This window comes from Panthera uncia (genome assembly GCF_023721935.1).
Source record: "Panthera uncia isolate 11264 chromosome C1 unlocalized genomic scaffold, Puncia_PCG_1.0 HiC_scaffold_4, whole genome shotgun sequence".
Taxonomy (NCBI): Eukaryota; Metazoa; Chordata; class Mammalia; order Carnivora; family Felidae; genus Panthera; species Panthera uncia.
In genome coordinates this window covers 57,401,571-57,423,922 of record NW_026057585.1, presented here as the reverse complement: position 1 = coordinate 57,423,922, position 22,352 = coordinate 57,401,571, and the positions used below count along the sequence as shown (strand labels likewise).

Here is a 22,352-nt window from a genome sequence, read left to right as displayed (position 1 = left end):
ATTGATTTTAATATGTTAACCTTATATCCTTTGATCTTACTAAACTTGCTTATTATTCTAGTAGCTTTTTTTTTTTCTTTTGGTAGATCCCTTAGAATTTTCTGCATATGAGATGATGTTTTCTGCAAAAAAAAGATACTTTAACTTCTTTCTTTCAATCTGTGTGCTTTAAATTTCTTTCTTGCCTTATTGCATTGGCTGGAACCACTAGTTACAGGGTGAATAGAAGTGGTGCAAGGGACATTTTTCTTTGTTCATAATAGGAAGGAATCATTTCATTTTATCATGAAGTAAAATGTTAACTATAGGTTTTTGTAGATGCTCTTTATCTGGCTGTAGAAGTTCACTTGCCTCTGGGTTTATGGATTGTTTTGTTTTTCTCTCTTCTCTTCTGTTAAGATGATCATTTGGTATTTGTGCTTTATTCTAGTAATATATGTACTACATTAATTGATTTATGGATATTAAATTACCATTTCGTTCCTGGGATAGCTCCAGATGATCATAGTTTATAATGCTTGCTTTGTAGTTAGTATTTTGTTAAGGATTTTTACACTTATTTTCATGGCAGATACTAGTCTGTGGTGTTTTGTTCTTTTGATGTCTTTTTATGGCTTTAGTATGAGAATAATTCTGGCCATGTAGAATTTGTTTAAAAATATTCCCTCCTTCATTATATCCTAAACAAGTTTGTATAAGAATGGTATTGTTTCTTCCTTGAATGTTTAACAGAATTTCCCAGTGGAGCCATTTTGGTTCTAGAGTTTCTTGTTTTGTTTTATTTTGTATTTGTGGGAGTGTTTTAAGTATAATTTTGATTTTTTAAGAACAAATCCTTCTCAAAAATTAAATGCTTTGATTTTTCAGGAATAAATAAATGTTGCTTTATTCAAGTTTCATAGCCCCCAAACGGTTGTTTTTGATGATTTTGTCCAGCTTGATACTTTTATTTTGCAAAGAGGTTTTGCCAACCTCTACAAAGTACCACACTCAGAAGTTACTTCTCTACCTCTTTTTAATGGGTGTAGAATATTCCATTTTGCAAATGTACCATAATTTAATGGGAAATAGTTTCTCTAAATTTTAGATATATTCTTAAGCAGTGCTACAGTTAACTTTCATCCACATATAACTTTACTTATGCTAATAATTCACTAAAGTAAGTTCCTAGAAGTGGGTTGGCTGGGTCAAAAGTTATGTTTTTTTTTTTTAATGTTTATTTATTTTTTGGGAGAGAGAGAGCAAGTGAGAGAGCGAGCGCGCGAGCAGGGGAGGGGCAGAGAAAGAGGGAGACATAGAATCTGAAGCACGCTCCAGGCTTCGAGCTGTCAGTACAGAGCCCAACATGGGGCTTGAATCCATGAACTGTGGGATCGTGAGCTGAGCTGAAGTTGGAAGCTTAACCTACTGAGCCACCCAGACACCCTTCATGTTTTTAATTTTAATAAATACGGTGAAATTCTCAAATTTGTACTAAATTATTACACTGTTAGAATAATGTAATAGAAGGTCTACTTCTCCCTAGTTGCCATTACTGTCTACTGTTAGTCTTATACATGATTGCCAGTGTGAAAAGCAAAGATTAGTGTGTTTTTATTTGCATTAATTTATTTATTTAAATGGAGTTGGGAATCTTTTTATATGCTCTTTGACTATTTCTTTTTATTTTATGAAGTGACTTGCCATGTCCTTTGCTTTACTTCCAATTAGATTGGTTGTCTTTGTCTTATTAACTTACAGGATCTTCTGTTATTTTAATTATATTGAACTTTTATCTATTTTCTGTTGTAAATATTTTTTCTGTTTAGTCATATTTGTTTTAGTCATAACTGTTTTCAGTCTTTTAAAAGCCTGCCTTGTAATTTATGTTTCTGTTTATTTGTTTTAAAACAGAAAGTTGTACAAGGGATCGATGTAAACCGAATCCGAGGGCTTGGGTTTGATGCTACATGTTCTCTGGTTGTTCTGGATAAGCAGTTTCGTCCTTTGCCAGTAAACCATGAAGGTAGGACCATCTCCCTCTCTTTCCCTGGTGGTGGGAGACTGGTTGGGCCCCAGGTGGAACATGAAGTCAGGTGTCTCTTATCGCCAAGGATGAGGTTTAGAGGTGGCACACCGAGGCCAGAATCATGTCCCGGAGGTTACGAGCTTCGAGAACAGTTGGTAGGAGTGGTGACATAGGGGCCGGTTTAGGGAGAGACTTGGTTCACTAATGCGAAAGAGCCACAGTGGGGAGCTCACTGAAGGAAGGACATGGGATCATTAGCTCTGAGTGAGCAGCCCCTGAAACAGGCGAGTGGTCTGGGTGTTTTCTGGGAAGGGAGTGTCCATGCCTGCAGTTGCTTTGTGTATGAGGCCCCTGTGGCGCCTTCATTTGAGAAGGTGAGCCAAATCCATTTAAAGGAAGTAGAATTGGGCAGACAGGACCACACGTCACACACAAGCAGGAAACAGACTGGCTTCTCTATTTTCAGTACTCAGACCAAAGGCATTCCTACTTAATGGTGCTGTCTTAGCAGAGACTTGTGAGTACAGTGGTGAGCTGTTTCAATTGTATGTTCCACTTGGGTCCACCATTGGAAATTTTTCATGGGTCGAGATCCATCCCTCTTGGGAGAATTTAGCCAGTAGCGCTACCATTCAGGTTGCAACCCAAGTCTATGGTAGGCAGGTAATGACAATGAGTAAAGTGGGCCAGGTTTGAGAACAACCAATAACACATCTGTGGAGATGAATTGCAACTGATATTTAATCTTGAATGAGCAGAAGACATTTGGGAGTGGTGGAGGCCACGGAGAACTAGAAATTGCGTGTTCCATCTAAGGAGTGTGGTTCTAGGCATCATCGGTTGGTTGTTGCCAAGGCAGCGATTGCAGATGCGTTTTGGGAAAGATTGTGTCTGAGAACCTTCAGCAGCGGACACTGCCATAGTAGCAGCGCCTTTCTTAGCAGATGGCCGTGGACACTAGGGCACACTGGGACACCCTGGAATTGGAGTCAGGAAGGCCCCAGATCATAGCTCACCCGATGCTAGGCCATGACACCTCGAGCGAGTCACTTTGCCTCTGTATTTTGTGAAAAAATTGGAAGAATGAGCCATAGCTTTGCTGTGAGGATGGAGAGCCTGATACTGAACACTCAGAAATATTTGTTCCATCCGATTATGAATTCCTAAAAACAGACTGTGCCACACTCACTTTTATGGACCTAATGCATAGAACAGTAACTTTCATAAATTCCATGTGCTGGAAAAAGTTTGCAAGCGGATGAATTGTTAGAGCACAGTGGTAATGATGCCCATCTTTACACACACACACACACACACACACACACACACACACACACTTTCCTCCCTTTTGGTCACCTTTACTGGCACCTCCCACATACCAACCCCTGTCTTATTAAGTGTTGTGGTATCAGAGATGAATATGAATGTTCCTTGATCTCAGCGGCTGATCACTGGCTCACCTGGCATCGTTCTGGCCCAAGAGTGCGGGACAGCCTCAATCCGGGCCAGTTTAGAAAGCACAAACCAAAGGAATGGGGCTGGACTAACAGACGTCAGTTCAGCAGCAGCAAGAACTCCATTTATGAGATGTGGGCAGCCATGGAGCTGGCCACTTTGGGAGGCTGTCAGCACTTCCTTGATTGGCTTAAGTAGCGATGAAGTGATAGTCTCTCAGGGATACTGTTGGATGAGTTCACATTTGGGGTGGGACTTGAGCTGTTAACAGCCCTAGGTTTCAAGGACGCTATACCTCTGGTCTGCTAACATATATGGTTTTTAATTCAGGCCATATATTACAATCAACCCGGGATCTTTCAAAATTTCCCATTTGTGAGCCTCACCCTCAAGATTTGTATTCAGTGGGCTTGTGGTGAGGCAAGGGCATCAATGTTTTTAAAGTTTCCTCCATGCTCTGATATGTGGAGAATCACTGGTGCAGCTGAATGGAAGCTGAAATACTAGGAATAAGAGCACTTGTTGTGGAAGAAGAGAGTTCCTTGTTAAACCTGCTTACATATGTACCCTCTCCGGGTGCCATCTTTTTTCTTATTGTAGGTGGAATTGTCTCCTGTTAACAGACCTTCTGTTAAAAGGGTAGCTAGCTTGCAGCCCTAATGATAAGTGTTGAAATAATTTTATTTCACCAAAAAGGTTAAAATGTACCTGTTCATCAAATGTGTCCAGCTGCCGGTACCCCTTACCAGTTTCTTGCCTTTCAGCAGGTTCTCTTAAGGTTAGATTTTATCTGAAATGGATTATCCTGTCCTAGAAAATTACATTTGAATTTTAAAGGTGATTCACAGGTTGTTTTAAAGACTTCTTAGGCCTACATGGCAGTGACCAACTCTTGATTGGCTGACTGGAGTGATTGTGGGGAGCAGACAGTGGGGTCAGGAAATGAACCATCACCATTAAAGCCAAACCCACAAAACTGGCAAAAATCTAAAGATGGTAACAACAACAACAATGACAACAACAACAAAAGCCTAAGTAAATTAAGTACAATAGTTTAAGAACACTACTCATTACTACATGATAAGATATTCTCATTTTAGCCTTTTCTTGCTTGATCTTCTTTCCTTTTTTTTGTTTTTTTTTAAATGTTTATTTATTTTTTGAGACAGAGAGACAGTATGAGCAGGGGAGGGGCAGAGAGAGAAGGAGACCTAGAATCTGAAGCAGGCTCCAGGCTCTGAGCTGTCAGCACAGAGCCTGATGCGGGGCTCGAACTCACAAACTGAGACCATGACCTGAGCCAAAGTTGGATGCTTAACCAACTGAGCCACCCAGGCGCCCCGATCTTCTTTCCTTCAAAGGTCAGACAGCCCCCCAGTTGGACTGTGCTACCACTGCTGTGTGCTCCCTACTTTGCAGGCTCCCCCTAACTCAGAGCACAACTCTGGTTGGGTCATCGCAGCCACAGGAGCTCTTGGGAGCAAGAAGAAATGCAGGTGAAAATTCAGGATCGGGGAGGGAGTTACCACTTAGGCTACTCTGCAAGAGAAACCTAATATTTAGATGTTTTTGCTATTTCATAGTAATTTCCCTCGAGTGTGCTTGGCACACCTCCTGTGAGGTGTTCAGAATATTGAGTGGATGAACACATGAATGAGTGATCTCCCTGTCGGTAAACTGACTGTATAACCCAAATTCTGCCCTAGCAATCGCTCCCAGTTCTCTCCAAACATGACACATGGTTAGGTCTGTGCTTTGTTTCACGTGCTGACTCTATTGTGTAGGCCTCCTCACTTCCCCTCTCTTCACCTGGCTAACTGGCGGCCAGCCCTTTTCAGAACTATGTGAAAGCTTTCCTGCCTCTTGGCAGCTCCCGGTGTGGCCTTGGGCTCGGCCCTCCACGGCCTTCTCTGTGCTGCTGCTCCTCTGGGCTCTCCGCCCCACTGTGTTTGGGCTGTCAACGCTGGATACTCTTTTCTTTCTTTTTTTTTCCTCAATCCGGCCACCTGCTCCCGGCAGGCAGGACTGCGGCATGTTCTCGGTATCCCAGCACCTACCACTGTGCCCGGTGTGTGTAGATGCTCAGTGAAAGGTTAAAAGAGCTGTCAGTGGAATCATTGATTTGTGACTTTTAAAAATATTTATTTATTTTGAGAGAGAGAGAGAGAGAGAGAGAGAGAGCGTGTGCGCAAGCAGGGCAGGGGCAGAGAGAGAGAGGGAAAGAGAGAATCCTAAGCAGGCTCCGCACTGTCAGCATGGAGCCCGACTCGGGCTTGATCCACGAACCTGAGCTGAAACAGGTTAACTTACTGAGCCACCCAGGTGCCCCCATTGTGATTTTCTAGAAGAACTGACAAGATGAACTTCTTCTTTGGTGTCCACAATGCAACTTATTAATTAATAATCATCGTCTATATATAATCTAATTGATTCTCACAATTTGAGGGTGTCGTTCTGTGTTGTAAGAGCCTCTTCCTTTAGAGGCAGTAGTAACTGATGGGTCTGTCATTCCACTTGAAAGTTTAGCAGCGGATACATTTATACAGTATTTAAAAAGCAGTGCTCACATTGTCCCCGTTTTACAACCCCCCCCCCCCACACATGCATGCGTGCGTGTGTGCCTGCACACGCACATTCTGACTCTTTGATGGTTCTGGGATGGGACTTGGACATCAGTATTTTTTTCTGAAGTTTATTCATTTATTTTGAGAGAGAGTGCGAATGGGGGAGGAGCAGAGAGAGGGAGACAGAGAATCCCAAGCAGGCTCCTCAACGTCAGTGTGGATAGAGCCCGACATGGGGCTTGAACCCACGAGACCATGAGATCATGCATGACCCGAGCTGAAACCGAGAGTCGGATGCTTAACTGACTGAGCCACCCAGGCACCCCCTGGACATCATTGGTTTTAAAGCTGTCCCAGGTGGTTCTAATGTGCAATGAGGGTTGAGAACCGAAGCTTTAGGTAGTGATGTTATACAGTATAATCACTCACCTATTTAAAAACAACTCTTAGATGTAGCTCTGGAAGGTCTCATGTACTTTCTCTTAATTTCAAAGTATTACTGTTGTTTGAGGAGCTTTTGTGGGACCTGAACCTTCTCCAGGCAGGCAAAGCAGAGACTGAATCCTTGCCTCATCATGGTGATGATGACCTGATTTAGATATTTTCCTAGGTGGGCATTTTTTCTTTCAGTTTTAAAGATTTTTCTTCAGAGATACAGCAAAGTAAGGAAAATAAAATTCACAGCCTTCTCTGTCCCCACTACTGAGGATAAGCCGATGGAAATTTGCCATGTCTGCCACAGACTTTTTTTCTATTTTGAAAGAGAGAGAGGGTGGAGGGGGTGGTGGAGAGGCAGAGGGTGAGGGAGACACAGAATCTGAAGCAGGATCCAGGCTCTGAGCTGTGAGCCCAGAGCCTGACGCAGGGCTTGAACCCATGAACCTTGGGATCATGACCTGAGCGAAGTCGGACACTTAACTGACTGAGCCACCCAGGAGCCTCTGCTAGACTTTTTCTTAAAGGAGGAACTCCTTGAATCTTCAGCCCACGCCTTTCCCCTCTGCATGGCAGGTGACCACGCTGCTGTTGACGTTCCCAAACACATTGTTTCTGTGTTTTCACCACATACGTGTATGCCCTCAGCAACAAGCAGTATATATGGTGTTTAAAAATATCCCAGCTGGTATCGTTATTCATGTTGATAGGCATAGCTTGAGTTTAAATTTGTTTCACGAATTTATTTATCCGTTCCCTGCACAGATCCATTTCAAAGCATGCTATATGCTTTTCCAAGCTGTGAGATAGCAGGCAGGTCGTAAATCTCGGAGTCAGCGTGTCATGGAAAATGACCTGGATCAGAGAGTTGTTATGAGGATTAAATGAGATGATGTGTATAACATGTTTAGCACAGGGCTTGGGGGACACACACACAAACACACACACACAGAGCTTTATAAATATTTGCTGTTAGCAAAGATACATCATTGCTGCAGTTCTCCCGTTAAAGAATGTGTGAAGTGCCTGGTTTGGTTACTGTTGGGCTCCCCTTTATCTTTCCCTTTTACTATCTCCCAGTTTGTTCATTGCTGATCTCTGCATCTTGCCATCTGAGGCAGTGGAAGACTGTAAAAAGAATATTGGCTTGCCCGTTAGTACCCGATGAATTAACGGAGGCCGTGGAAGGGAGAAAGGGGCAGTTAGCTCCTGTGTGCGCTGCAGGCTGGTAGAGGTCAGATGTGAGGGGCATGCCTATGCTGTTTTTCTAACTGGCTTTAAATTCTGTTTCTTATTTCTTTTTCTCTTTAGAGCCTACTACGTGATAGGTACTTGCCTTTATGCGTGGTATCTTGTTCAGTGAATGAAAAATCCCGGTTAACCCTTATATGCTATTAAGTGTGGTTATCCCTGTTTTATAGATGATGATACTTAGGCTAAGAAAACTTTAATGACTTTTTCAATGTATCTATGCCTGTAACTGAACTAGTGAGCATTCCCCAATAGGTCTGCCTGATCCCCAAACTGAAAAAAGTTCCAGTGTTTCCCACTCCACCAAAGCATCTGAGAGGAAGTAAACACCTAAGTTAATTAATTTTCATTAAAGTGACTAGGAGAAGTGGGAATATAAGCAGATAAAAGCCATTGTATGGATGTGGTCTGTTTGTTATGCTGGATGTATTATTCCGTTGAAGTGCTTGTCCATTTTTAACGGAGACAGATCTTAAAAAGCCAAGTATTGTTTTAGGCTTACTTCATAGCTCTTTTCCTAAGGTTAAACCCAGGGAACTTTTTCTGGAACAGAAGGGGTAGGAATAGGAAAGGTGGGGAAGAAGTTGGGAGCGAATCAGTGAGAATCTAATTAATTGGTAGATCTTGACTGCTAGTGTAGACATTTAACCCCGGGGGCTGCATTGTAAAGGACACCTCACTGGAAGGGACATCCAAGTTTAGGGTGGAGTGTACTAATTCGTGATGGTGGTGGCCCGTTCACTTGCTGCCATCTATGTAGGAAATTGTCGTACTTGTGCAGCTTTGTGCCCTTGGGACTGTGGAAGTGCCTCGTTGAATTAGAAGGCTAAGTATGTGCGTGTGCCCTCATCTCCCTTGTTTCTGCTAGGGGATTCCCACCGAAACATCATCATGTGGCTGGACCACCGGGCGGTCAGTCAGGTCCACAGGATCAACGAAACCAAGCACGGCGTCCTGCAGTGTGTTGGGGGTGTGATGTCAGTGGAAATGCAAGCCCCGAAGCTTCTGTGGCTGAAAGAGGTGAGCACATAGGGTGGAGAGAGGACACTAATTACGGCCAAGGATTTCACTTATCGTGGTTCTGCCTGTACCAGGCACCATGCTGAAGTGTGTTACATTTGGTTTTTCCCAGCAGCTCTCTGAGGGAGGTTGATCCCAATTTGTTGATTCAATTATAGCTAAATCATTCCTGTTTTTAGGTGCTAACCTTATGTAGGCATGGTAATAAGCGTTTGGCAGATTGTCTCTTTGAATCCCAGCAGCAACCTTATGAAAGTAGAGGTTGTCTCTTTTTTGGGTGGGGTGGGGGGGCGAAGGTTGTCTGTAAACAAGAAAACTAAAGCTAATAGAGATGAACCAACTCCCTCCAAAGTGACCTAAGTATGTGGCAGAGCCGGGGTGGAAGCTGACCCCAAAATCAGTTCTCTTAATATCCAGGATTCTCCCAGAGTTAATGAAGGCTGCTGATTCCCGTTCCAGATAGAAAGTGGCAGAGCTGGGATTGAAGTCCAGATCTTCTGACCAGAATCTTCTTCTCTATGCACTTTTATCTGAGGATTAATCTGGCCTTGGTGGCATGTTAGGATACTCCTTTCTCATGTCACCTGAACCTGAGTTTCCATGTCCTTGTGTGATACCGTGATCTCTGGACAGAGCACTTGCAGGTGGTTCCTGTTTCCAGATGTTCAGATCCTTTATGAAGTGTGGAGAATGGTGATGTCAGCTTAATGGTTCCCGGTAGAGAGGGATGTGGGAGACAGTTCAAGTCCTTTGGGAACCTCGGACTTGAAGGTCCCTAGGTGGTCTGGTGAGGAGAGTATCTGTCTAATGAGTAAGACCTGGTGTGATTCATATACTGGCTCTGGGGTTTCAGGTGGTCTCAGTCTTTGATGACTCAAAATGTAAATGGGGCTTGAGGGGAATGTAAGGGTGCTGAGAATGTGTCCTTGGATTGCCACAGTGGGCAGAAGAGAGAGAAGCAAAGAGGGAATCCGTAATCAAGGTGGGTTTGGCTTGTTATCTGTTTAGTATATGGAGTTGTTTTGTAACCTTTAATTTGCAAAAACGGCTTCTGTATTTACTAAGAGTTTGAAAACACACTGCATTGTAGAAGCCAGGAGTTTTTGACTCCACTGACCATCACCTTGTGTAACTTTGAGCAAATCAGTTCGCATCCCAGGCCTCGCTTTTTTTTTTTTTTTTTTAAGTTTATTTTTGAGAGAGAGAGAGCTGGGGAGACGCATTGAGAGTGGGAGACACAGGATCTGAAGCAGGCTCCACACTGACAGCAAGAGAGCCCTATGTGGGGCTCGAACTCATGGACTGTGAGATCATGACCTGAGCCGAAGTCGGATGCTTAACTGGCTGAGCCACCCAGGTGCCCTAGGCCTCACTTTTTCTGTCTATGAAGTGAGAGAGTTGGTCTGGACCAGTTTGCAAACCTGATGTAAATGTATCCTGAAATACAATTGGAAGATACAACTACTTTGCACTGCCCCACTCTCTGCTTTGTGTTCTGTAGACCTTAATTGATTTAATCTTAACAAGCTCTGCCTGATGGACAGCATGGGAAACTGAGGCTGACAGAGTTATATGATTGTCCTAAACAGATGGTAGAGCCAGAATTTAAACCCACGTCTACTGGGCTCCAGATCCCAGCTCCGCCCATCATGTGTTGCAGCACTGAAATCCCTCTGTAAAGCATTGCTGGCCCGCAGACTTATAAAATCACTTCTGATTCTAGAAACTGCCCTTGTATTCCGAAGAACACCCATTTATGGAGAATCAGGAGACAATGTGTTCTTTTGAATGGGGCTATGGGAGATGGAGGCACAGAGAGGTTAGAGTGCTTTCACAGAGTCAGAGTCAGAGTGTAAGACTCTGCTAAGCTCACTGTGCTGTCATGTGTTTACTCTTTATTCACTCTTTAATTTGCCACATATTAACCGAGGTTCTCCTGTGAACCAGCAGTGTCACAAGCACTGGGGACGCAAGCACAGAGAGAATGGGGCTGACCCTTGAGGGGCACAGAGTCCCCTGGGGCAGTGGTGGGGAAGCAAAGGAGGGGGCATGGAACCAGAGCTGTCAGAGGACGTGCTAATCACCTTGGTAAAGGAATATACAAAGTGCTTTCGGGGAAAACAATTTGCTTCCAGGAGGAGTTCTCTAAGATGAGTCTCAAGATATAAGTGGAGGTTTAGCCTGTAGGAGAAGATGGGGAGGAAATTCTAGAGCAAGACTATGGTTCATTTTTGGTAAGGTATGTAAGTCCTGGGACAAGAGCCTGGGATACTTTCCTGAGTGTAGTAGGAAATGAGGCCTGGTGGGTAGCCTGGGCTTGGTTTGTTCAGGGCTTATTTGGTGGTCAGTTGTTCTTAAGCAAGGGGGAGGGAATGTCTGAGATCCCTTTGGCAGGGATGAAGAGACTGGATTAGGGGTGAGAAAATGTGTGTGTGTGTGTGGGATTAGGAACTAGTCTTCATACTTTCCTGATCACAGTGCTTTGTTGGCTTTACTTTGCTCTTAAGATAAATCCCCAGATTTGTAACATGGCCCAGAAGATGGTGTGTGACATCATTTTCACCTTACCCTCTCTGCTTAGGTGTATCCCTCCTCCTCTTGCTCACTCTGTCCCCAGGAATGCAGTCAGGGCATCTCAGACACACTCTGTTCTTTGCCACCTCAAAGAGGTTGGCAAACTCCAGGCCATAGGCCACATCTGTTGTGCTGCTTATTTTGGATGTTTTGAGAGCAAAGAATGGGTTTGACTTCAAACGGTTGAAAAAGGATCAAGAGAAGAATAATATTTTGTGACTTGTGCAAATTATGTAAAATTCACACTTTCATGGCCCTAAAAGTTTTATTGAAACACAGCCACCCTCATTTATGTATTGTCTGTGGCTGCTGTTGCATCACAGTGACAGAGTTGAGGAGTTGAGACATAGACTGTGTGCCTGCAAGGCTGAAAATATTTACTCTGTGGACCATTAGAGAAAAGTTTGCTGACCCCTGGTCTTGATGATGTCGTGATACTGTGCTTTCTGCCCCTGAGTATTCTTTCCTGTGCTCAACACTGATCCTAACTCATCATTTAGGTCTTAGCTTTATTGTCATGTCTTCAGAAAAGACTTCCCTGACCCTCAAATAAATCAGAGGTCTCTTGTCACAGTCTCTTACTTCATTGTATGTTTTCATAAATTGTCACGATGTATCATTTTGTATGATGATTTGTATGGTGCTTGGGTCTTCCAACCATTGTCATCCATCTGGGGAGGGAGAGCCTGTCCGTTCTGTTCCTGGCTGTTTCTCTACCCCTGGTCAAATGTCTGGTGTATAGTAGGTAGTTAGTAAACAGTTGTTGAATAATTTGGGTGGCTCACTAAGGGGGGTGTTGCAGTTCTCTAGGTGAGAAGTCATGAGGTGTGAAGTAGGCACTGTGGGGTGGAGAGGAGATAGGTTCCAGGATTTTTAGGGGCTCATTTCAGCAGGACATCGGGGCTGATCGGCCGTGAGGGGTGAGCTAGATGGCAGAGTCAGAGCTGACTGCTCACCTCAGTACTGCTGTCATTCACGGGCTCCTTGCCCTTAGCCTGGAATCGGATGTCAGAGAGAGTCGGACAGAATCTGGAGTTCAGACTTCCCAGAAGACACAAGTGATATACTAGGACCACCGCAGCTCTTGGGCAAAGTCACTTGGGTCCTGGTTCTGCCATAAGGAATTTTAATCATGTCCTTTACATTTAAGGTTTGTGTGTTTCAGGTTGACGCATGTCTCCTTAATAAGAATTGTCAGATAAAAGGAAAAATGCCATTTGAATTTTTCATAACCCCCAGCAGTCTGGCTTTTCCATTTGGTCTCAATGATTCTGACTCTCATCTTAATGAAGGCCAAATGTAAATTAAGTTCTGTCAGGCTGGAACAGCTGGAGTCTCCTATCTTTATAAACATGAAACATTGTAGGGTAACAAGGTGCAGACTGAGGGAGGTCAAGAGAGTTAACGGCTGATGCAGATTCTGACAGCTCAGTGTTAATGGAAGATAATTAACTGGCTTGTAGGGGCTGCATGGAGATATTCCAACCCGACTTTTAACTCGTTTTCTCTTTTTGCCATTGTCAGCAGAGCAGAAAGCTAATCATTTTAGTTTGAGATTTTCATTGTTCATTCCAACTGGAACCAACTGGGCTGGAATGTCAGAGGGTTTTATTGACGGGTTTAGAAAATACATCTGCCCCTCCCATCTCCACAGTCCGTGCCTCTCTGCTTCTGTTCCCCTGATAATGTACTGGGAAACTGAAGAAATGATTCTGTGCTTCTAATGTGCCTTTTCCTGTGTATACAGATTCCTTGGAGCAAGCTGGGAGTTGGCATGCCCAGAGAGGTGGTTTGAGAACTTCGTGCTAGCTGTGGAAGAAATCAGTGGAGTTCTTTACAGGAGGAACTATTGGGAAAAAAATACAAAAAACAAAAAAACAAACCAAAAAAAAAAAAAACCAAAAAACTGTTGGAGGTCAGGAAAGCCTGGTTCTAGTCCCTTCTGTGACATAAGAGGCTTGCCTCAGCTGTTTTAGTGCCTTGTCTGGCTTTGTTCTTCCATTCTTCTTGACAATGTAATAACATTTGTTGTCTTATTGTAGATTTCTTCTTGTCTTGAAACTTTGTGAAAGATAATGTTCAAGTTCCTTTCTTTGAAATACACCATTTCTTTTTTTAATGGCAATTATGGTAGGTACTATGGTCTTTTTCTGTTAGTTATTCTGGCTTGAAGTTGCATGTATGGATCTTTTACTGTTCACCTACATTCATCAGACCTTAGCAATGGACCTAATACAAGATACTGAGGAAATTTGGCAGCTAAAACACAGTTCTATAACAAAGGTACAGGCTTTGAAGTCGGGCATACTTTCATTTAAGTCTTTCTCTGCCCTTTACCAGTTTGGGGACCTTAGAAAGGTAAATCACCTTCTCTGAGTCTCAGTGTTTAGCTGTAAAAGGATAGTAATATCAGCCTGGTGGAACTATTGTAATTTAGTCAGATATTTGTAAAGCATTTTCTGCAAGCGTATATTCAGATAGTAGTTGAATCTTCATTTCCACTGTATTTAAAAATGTTTGTGTCAACTGATGGGCATGTCAGTAATATCCTATCACCAACTGAGAGAATTTTAAACACTAGAATATCTCATTTCGCGTAGCTGGCTGTAATGAGTGGTATTTTTCCTGTTTGACTAATAACTAAGGAAAACATCTAAAAACCACCATGAGTTTGTCAGAGACCATCATAGACAAAATCCAGTACCATCATACAAAACATATTTTCAGAGGCATTCATTTATGTGAATCATCCACATCCTATGTGTAATACCTATACCAGAAGGCAGCCAGCTTTGAACTTGAAGCAGATTTACCTAATGCCATCTACTATTTCCCCTAAAATTCACCATGGCCTCCACCATCAGCATTATTTTATTTCACAAAGATTATTTTATTTAATCTTCACACCCGTCTTGTGGGGTAGATACGATCTTTTTTTATGGATGAGGGAACTTAGGCTCAGAAACGTCAAATGGCTTACTCAGAGTCTCCTACCATGTGAGCAAACCTGCGTCGGGAGCCATACCACTGGTCTGCCCCCATCCCCATCCTGTGGGGCCTCTGTCATTCACTGTGAGAATCCAGAAGTGGTCTTTGCCTTCAGAAAAATCGCAGCGTGATTGGAGAAGAAAGATACAAACTCATCTAAGCAATAGGAACAGAATAAGGCAACAGGTGAAAAGAGTAGCCAAAGTGTATGTCGTGCTCATTTTACATCTAGCACTTTTGCAAGCATTTTATCCGTGTTAAACTCCGCTAATCCTCACCTCGACTGAGTGAAGTAAGTATCCTCTCTTACAGATGATAAAATGGGCTCAGAGATGTTATGCAGCTTGCCCAAGGTGACTCAGCTAATAAATAGCTAGGATCGGAATCTTGGCATTTCACATGTAGAATATAGGCTTATCACCATTTCTCCCTACTGCTTTCCTCTTCCAGTGTTGGCCTTGCAGGGTTGGATAAATTAGTTCAGGGAAGAATTTGTAAGTGATAACTTCAGGAGGGCCCGAGGCCAGGAACAATGGCTGGTGGGTTCTTTTTTTATTTTTATTTTTTTTTCCTTTAACCAATACTGTTTATAGTCTCCCATGTGATCGGCACTGTGTTGGGCACTGGATATTCCAAAGTGAACAAAACAGGTGAGAGCCCTGAGTAGGCTTCTGAGAATTTAGATTCTAGCATAGAGAAGCAGAAAATAGACAAGGATATATCCATAAAGTGATTATATTTTCTGGTAAACGCTGTGAAGGAAAAACACAGATAAGCAGATTTGGCATGGCTGGTGTGTTCTCTCTTGGGAGGTATTGTTTGACCTGAATGATGAGGTTTTCAGGAAGAGAGGGCAGCAGGTTCATGAGGGGAGGAAAGTTACCTGTGAGATTAGCAGAGGAGGTCAGCGGGGCTGCGAGGGTGTGAGCCAGGCCGAGACCAGTGGACAGTGGGTAGGGGCCAGCTCCTGCATGGCCTTGAGGCCATGGGCAGGAATTTGGATTTTATTCTAATAGCAGGGGGAAATGTTTGATGGATTTGAAGCATAGGTATGACATCTGTTTTATGACTTAAAAAATCACTCCGGCATAGTACAGAGTAGGTAATAAATATTTGTCTAACAATAACACATTTGACATTATAATGTTAAAAGGAAAAAAAATACAAGACTGAATGTGTGGTCTTATGAATGTATTTGTTTTAAGAAATGATCAGTAAAAAAAAAACAAAAAACAAAAACCTGGCTATGTATGCAAAAACCACTAATAATGGGTCACCATCTATGGTTGGAAGAGTTTGCTACTGTGATAGCACAGTGCTCATGCTTTTATTACTTATTAGTAGCTTTTAATTAAAAAAATAATCTTCTAGACCTGGCTAACCTTTCTGGTTTATACTGCTTCATTATTTAGCATGGCATTTTTTTTCTTCTTAGGCTTGTTTTCCTTAAAAACACTGACACAGTATTATTATCCCAATATACAGATGAGGAAAACAAGACCCAGAGGGCTTACGTGGCTTCCCCAAAGCTACACAGCAAATAAATGGTAGAGCCAGGATTCTCACCAAATCCGGCCTGCCTCCAGCTCCAGCCTGCCTTCACTGGCCTTCACTGCCTGTTCTGAGACCGCTCGTTTCCCGCAACATGCCAGGGGCTGCAGGCTGGCGGCCCACAGGCTGAATCTGGTCCCCAGATGGGTTTTGTTTGACCTACCCTATGCTTGAAAAAAAAACTCTCTCTCTTTTTTTTTTTTTGGAATTGGTTTTCAACATTTAAAAACTAAGAAATTTCACATAAAAATCCAGATTTTCTGCTTCTTTAGAAGAAATAACAAAAGGATTTGGCAGTCCTGGGCCCGCATTCCCATGTGGAAAGAATTGGCCAGTGCTGAGTATGGGCTGCCCCCTTCAGAAGGGGCAAGTGTCCTTCATTTCACAGCCATCCCCACCCAGCTTGCTTTTGCTCATTTCCTTTTCCAGCACTACCCTCTAGGCGTTTGGATTTGAGACCCAGGCTGTGGGAATTTGTTCAAGGAATCCATCATTACTTTTCCCATAACAAAATGCTTAGAGAAGTGGAAAGATTTTCCAGATGGCAAACTTCTTGGTCAGTGGCTCTAGGGATGCTGTACCCATATTCACACACCTCTGAGTCTTTGCTCAGGGTTTTCCTTTGCCTGGCAAACTTACTGTTTCTTCCTTCACTTGGAAAAACTTACACGAATTCTTCAAGACTCCAGGAAGCCTTCCTTGGCTTTCTCCATCGAGTGTTGATTAAGGTCCTGCCCTTTGTCCCCCATGGCATCCTCCCCTTAAAAATGCCCTGGAATTTATTACACCATATTACGTCTCATTTATCTCCGTGTCCCTAATGCCTAGGGCACTGCTTAGCATCAAACACTGATCACTCAGGAAATATTTTAACAGAGGGATGGATGAACTGGTGAACGAATGTACCAAATTGTTTATCGTGCCATTTTTGATTGTTTTTTATATCTGACCATCTGTTCCATTCCCAAGTAAAGATCTACTGCAGACCAAACGTAAGTTCATTTTCTCTTCCCCATTGTGGAAAAGGAAGTTTGGAGTATTACCACTCCTTTCCACCCCAGAACCACCCCTTGGCTGCAGTCGTGTTACTTTGAGTCATAGCTTGTTTTGTGTGTGAAGTGAAGGCCTCACATTGAGGCAGTGACTCCTCCAGGCCTCTCTCCTGTGTCTTTGTGTCTTGAGTGCATAACCCTTGAAGTTGCTTCCTTTACCCTGCAAGAGAATCCAACACCTATGTACTGAATCAAACAGCCTCTCTTATGAGTGTTTATACTGGGGCCCTGTTACATTCAGACCAGATTCTTTCCAGCCTTTGAGCAGTGTGGACAGTGTTGTCAGCTGTTGTTAGGGCCTCTTTTGTGGATTTTCTCTCCAGGGTGGTCTGCCCATCAACTAGGCTTGGAACTAAATAAAAATGGAGTGTTAAGGCTGGTGCCCTGCCTTCATTTTATTTACCTGGACAACGAATCCTTTCCTTATCATCCTGGCATTTGCATTTTTGACTTATGCCAAATATGTATTGTATTGTTTTATAGTCCAACAAAGTAATTCTAAAAAGCAGACCAACAATAACAACAAAAAAAGGGCTTGATCTGATAACTAGTAACATTTAATAGATGTCAGCTATTATTAAACATTTTTTTTCAATGTTTGTTTATTTTTGAGAGAGCGCACGAGCAGCGCAGGGGCAGAGAGAGAGAGGGAAACACAGAATCTGATACAGGCTCAGAATCTGAGCTGTCAGCACAGAGCCCAACGCGGAGCTCGAACTCAGGAATGGCAAGATCATGACTTGAGCCAAAGTCACCCCAATGTCAGCTATTATTATACCAAATTTTGTATTTTACTTTATGGCTTAAGGCAGACTAATGTATATTTTCTTTTCTTCTTTTTAAAAGAAACTTTTTTTTTCTTTTCCGAATGTTTATTTATTTTTGGGAGAGCAAGAGAGAGTGAGCAGAGGAGGGGCAGAGAGGGGCAGTACAGAGGATCCGAAGCGGGTTCTGCACTGATAGCAGCAAGCCTGATGCGAACTGCGAGATCTTGACCTGAGCCAGCGCTGGACGCTCAACCGACTGAACCATCCAGGTTCCCCAGTGTATATTTTCTTTATTTGATCTATGGTATGGACTTGTGGGATAAATATTACTATTTGCCCCATCTTAAAGATGAGTACACAAGCCTCAAAGAAATGAAATGATTGTCCACAGCGATTAGGATTGCATCTTCAGTGAAGGTTCACATGGCTCTAAATTGTGTCTTGTTTTTTTCGTGCTCTACCATGTTCCTTCTCGTTTGGGTTGATGGATTTTTAGCTTGCTAAGAGCAGGGACCAGATCTTTCTATCCATACCTGGCTGTTGTATCCCTAGAACCTAAAACAATGCTTGGCATGGAGATCATACTCTATAAATACTTGCTAAATGAACTCATGTTTCCTGGTCAGAGCCAGACTTAGGGCTGGAGCAGTGAGGCCCATGTGCCTAGCTTTTCTGCCAGTCTTCCTGACCACTGTGCAGGGGTGTCTGCTACATCTAGGTGTTGCCAGTGTAATCAGAGAGGCAAGACCAAGATTGCTAAGTTTGGCTGCTTTTATGCCCACATGGGATGATTTGATATAAAACAAAAACTGAAAAAAAACCTCTTCTCTCATAGTGGCTAAAATGCACCTGTTGAAGGGAAATACTGTCTTTAGAAAAGACACAAAAAAAGGCAACGCATTTGATGTGTGTCCTGATAGAGGAACTCATGAGCACCATCAGCCTCATTGAGGTGAACTTGGAAATCTGGAAGCTCAGGGTAGTTAGTTGATTGAGGCAAGGGAGGAGGTGGGCCAGAAGTTAGGAAAGATGATGGATGGGCTTCTTCTGGAAAGAGAAGTCAACCTCATTTCTCTAAACATATAGCTTTGTTTTACTTTTTTTTTTTTTTTCTCTCTCCAAAATGAGAATAACTGTTCTGTTGTTGTAGGGACATATTCATTTAATTGGTGAAACACACTTTTTGTCTGGTAACTACTATGTAGAAGACAATGTCCTTGGTGATGAGACAGAGTGGAAGCCAAGAGTGTCCTTTATCTCAAGTTGCTCCCAAGTCAAAGACCAAGGAAGAGGCTGTGAAAGCCATTTTCCCCAACATTTTATTACAATCTTCAGACATACAGAAAAGTTGGAAGAATTTTATAGTGAATACTCAGAACCATCACCTGGATTCTGCCATTAACATTTTACTATACTTGCTTTAACACGTGTATGTCCATCCATCTGTCCCTCTATCCATCCATCAGTCCACCTTAAGTTTTTGCAGTAAGTTCAAACATCATTACACTTCTGAAAGCAGTTTGAAATGTTAAAGACCCTTTACCTTTTTGAGATCCTTAATTCTGCTTAAGATATTGACCCTGTTTGATTGCTATCTGTAAACATCGTCAACACCTGTACTTTATTTTTATGTTATGTTATTATTTTTACTTATCCTAGATATTTATTAAATATCTACCATGTGCTTTTAAGTTTGCTATCTTACTTAATTCTTATGAAAGTCCTGTGAGGTAGATGTCATCACTTCCTTTGCAGATAATGAAGGTGAGGATAAAGGAAGTTAAGTAGATTACCACTTACTGTTGAATCTAATACAGATGAGACACTTGGGTAGAAAGAGCTAGTTCTCCTAGTTCAGGTTTCAAATCCCAGATAACAACTTTGATTGAAATTTTGAAGTGAAACATGAATTTTACAATGGAAAGTTATCTAAGTTGTCCTTAGATAGACTCACAATTAGAGACCCTCCTCCATGCCTAAGACCCTCCACTGCACAAATTCCTGCCCATTTCTCTTCGTCCGTGTCTCGTACATTAGATCCCTCTGAAAGAGCTGGCCTCTTCCTCCCCTTGGCATTCATCTTAAGTGTTTGTAGTTCAAAAAAATGAGTAAATGATGTAACTAGTTCCTTACCTCATTTGAACCTGAGGGTCCCGGAAGCGTCTCTTCGGCAAAGACCTCGTTCAAGGATTATCTCTGTGCACCATGCTGCAGCCATTCTGTTGGTTGAGTGATCATGCAATTCAGGGATCTCCTTAAAAGCCCATGTCTCCTGAATCCTTCTGACCTCGGTAAGGAAGTCTGATCTCAACTCTGCAGCCCCATCAGTACCCGTACGCACACCCTCTTAAAAAGCTGCTTTAGTTTGGCTTCCAAGCTTTGTAATCTCAACAGTCAGTGTCTACTGGCTCAAAAATGCAAGACTAGGGAGTGTTCAGAGGGAATGAGAGGGCTGCCTGGATTCATGGCTCTGCTTTCCCTGGCCTCTCTCTCCCATTCGGGCTTTGCCAGAGGGTCTGAACTGTGGTGCAGAGACATTTTCTCCCAATAATGATACGTGTATGTATAGAGTATTGGAGCTTGCCCAAGTAAAGCAAAGCAAGCAGTTAGGAAATAAGATCTCTTTGCCAATTAATTATTCATAATATTTTCAATAATGACTTATCTTCCCTAATATAATTATTATTATTGCTTCACCATTGATTCGTGAAAATTATTGGTCATGGACTAGCACCAGTCCATGGTCTGGCATTTGGGAGCACCTGGGCTCCATGACCCCTGAAGTCCTCCTGCAAAGCTGGCATTCTGTGGATCTGAGATAGATGAGAAGAGAATCAGGACCCGAGTGAACCCTGCTGCACTTGGCTTGGCATGAGGCCGTGTGGTCTGACTTTGGCTGGGGGTCAGAGACAAGCCCATGGACCTGAGAAAGAGAGTGAATCACTGTGCAAGTATTTATTGAGCACCTCCCTTGTCCTGGGAAGCAGCAACTGGACAGTAGTGTATTGGCCTTGGAATTCAAGTGGCCGGGGTTTCACTCAGGCTTTTCACTTACTCTCTGCAATTCTCTTCACTATGGGCCTCCTGTTCCTGTCGATAAAATGGTGTTAACGGCAGTATTGTGTCTCTGTGTCTTAGAAGGTATTTGGGAAGTTGTAGAGTGCTGGTATGTGATGTATTTTTTGATGAATATGACAGAAGTAGAATGGAAATTAGGTCTGTTTTTCATATACTTATCTCTGGATGCAGGTAAGAAGGCCAAGAGTGAAGGGAAAAATTCACATTGTTTTGGGGCAATTCACATTGCTTTAAAAAAAAAGCCAGCGTGCTTAATCTTTACTGACAGCTTGGGGCACAGGTATTACTGTCCCATTTGAACAGGTGGCAAGAGGCTGAGAAAGTTCACCTCCTGCAGCTCATGAGTGGTCAAACTGGGATCTAACTCAAAATTTTTCAAGTGTGTGCTCATAACAGCTCACAGGCCAAGCCCTGGGGAGAGTGTAAGAGCCTGAGAGAGAGTAAATCCATCCTCAGAGGCCCCTAGCAGACGTTTCCAGAGCAGTTTCACTGACGCTATTGTTGGTGACTTATGGGGTCTGGTCTTCAGCAACAAACATGCTCAGGATGATGACTATGAGTACACATTTTAGTTTATTTTTTATTTTCTTAATTTTTTTTAAGTTTTTTTATTTTGAGAGAGAGAGAGGGAGAGAGGGAGCGAAGGAGGGAGAGAGAGAGAGAAAGAGAGAGGGAGAATCCCAAGCAGTCTCTCCATGCTGTGAGCATGGAGCTCAAGGTGGGGCTTGATCTTGTGAATTGTGAGATCATGAGCTGAGCTGAAATCAAGAGTTGGATGCTTAACTGATTGAGCCATCCAGGCTCCCCAAATGAGTACACATTTTAGAAGTCTAAGAACGGGGTGTGCTAATCTGTTCCCACCAGAATCAAACAGAGACATTCGTTCATTCAGCAGACATTTATTGAAAATGGACTTTATTCCAGGTACTTTGTGAAGTGCTGGAAATACAGCAGTAAACATTAGAGTCCCTGTCCTTAAGCTGCTCATTTTCTAGCAAAGGGAGAGGAGGGGCAGAAATAGAGTCACAGTGCACTTTAAGTTGGATGGAATTTGGGTCCCTATGAAAGTACACCCCCCTTAGGGGAGGTGAGTCAGGAGGAGGTGGTGTGTAAGCTGAGGCTGATGGTGGAGAGGCTGTAGGTAAGCACTTAGTGGGCGGTTTGCAGCAGGTAGGTCGGGTAGGTGGACTGATGCTGGAGAGGTGGAAAGGAGGATAGAGGACGGTAGGAGGAAAGGTCTCCTGGGGCTACAAGTACAGTACATGGGAAGGCAGTTCAGGGAGTCCATCAGAAAGCACCTTTTGAGTCCCTTCTGTTTATTCAATGCTATTCATGATGGGAGTTTCCCTTCTGCACATGGATAGATCCCATGTACCCCAGCCACGGTCAGAGAAAAGCTGGAAACTATCTGCCCCACCTTTTCTGACTCTTCCATCTCAAGGGCCTGGAGGTAGAACCCAATGCTCACATGGCTGCAGTGTCCTCCCTCGGCAGAGGAGAAGTGTCCTCATTTCTGTCACATCAGGACCAGACTAGACAGCGCCCCAGAGGATGAGGCGTGAATTAACCCCTCATGTCCAGGAGGGTGGGACTGAACACCAGGCAGGGG

The 22,352-nt window shown here is 43.1% G+C and overlaps 1 protein-coding gene across 7 annotated transcripts in view; it reads left to right on the top strand.

Annotated features, from left to right (window-relative positions):
- FGGY (FGGY carbohydrate kinase domain containing) overlaps positions 1 to 22,352 on the top strand; it is a 419,663-nt gene that overhangs the window by 35,122 nt on the left and 362,189 nt on the right. For 4 of the 7 annotated variants that reach the window (XM_049617074.1, XM_049617068.1, XM_049617069.1 and 1 more), the window contains 2 exons: positions 1,894 to 2,005; positions 8,582 to 8,733. The exons of 1 other annotated variant lie outside the window; for it this stretch is intronic. In XM_049617074.1, coding sequence (XP_049473031.1) covers positions 8,605 to 8,733 — 129 coding nt within the window. In that variant the 5' untranslated portion in view covers positions 1,894 to 2,005; positions 8,582 to 8,604. The remainder of the gene's footprint in view (positions 1 to 1,893; positions 2,006 to 8,581; positions 8,734 to 22,352) is intronic. 2 more of the 7 variants (XM_049617075.1, XM_049617073.1) reach the window with 1 other exon arrangement.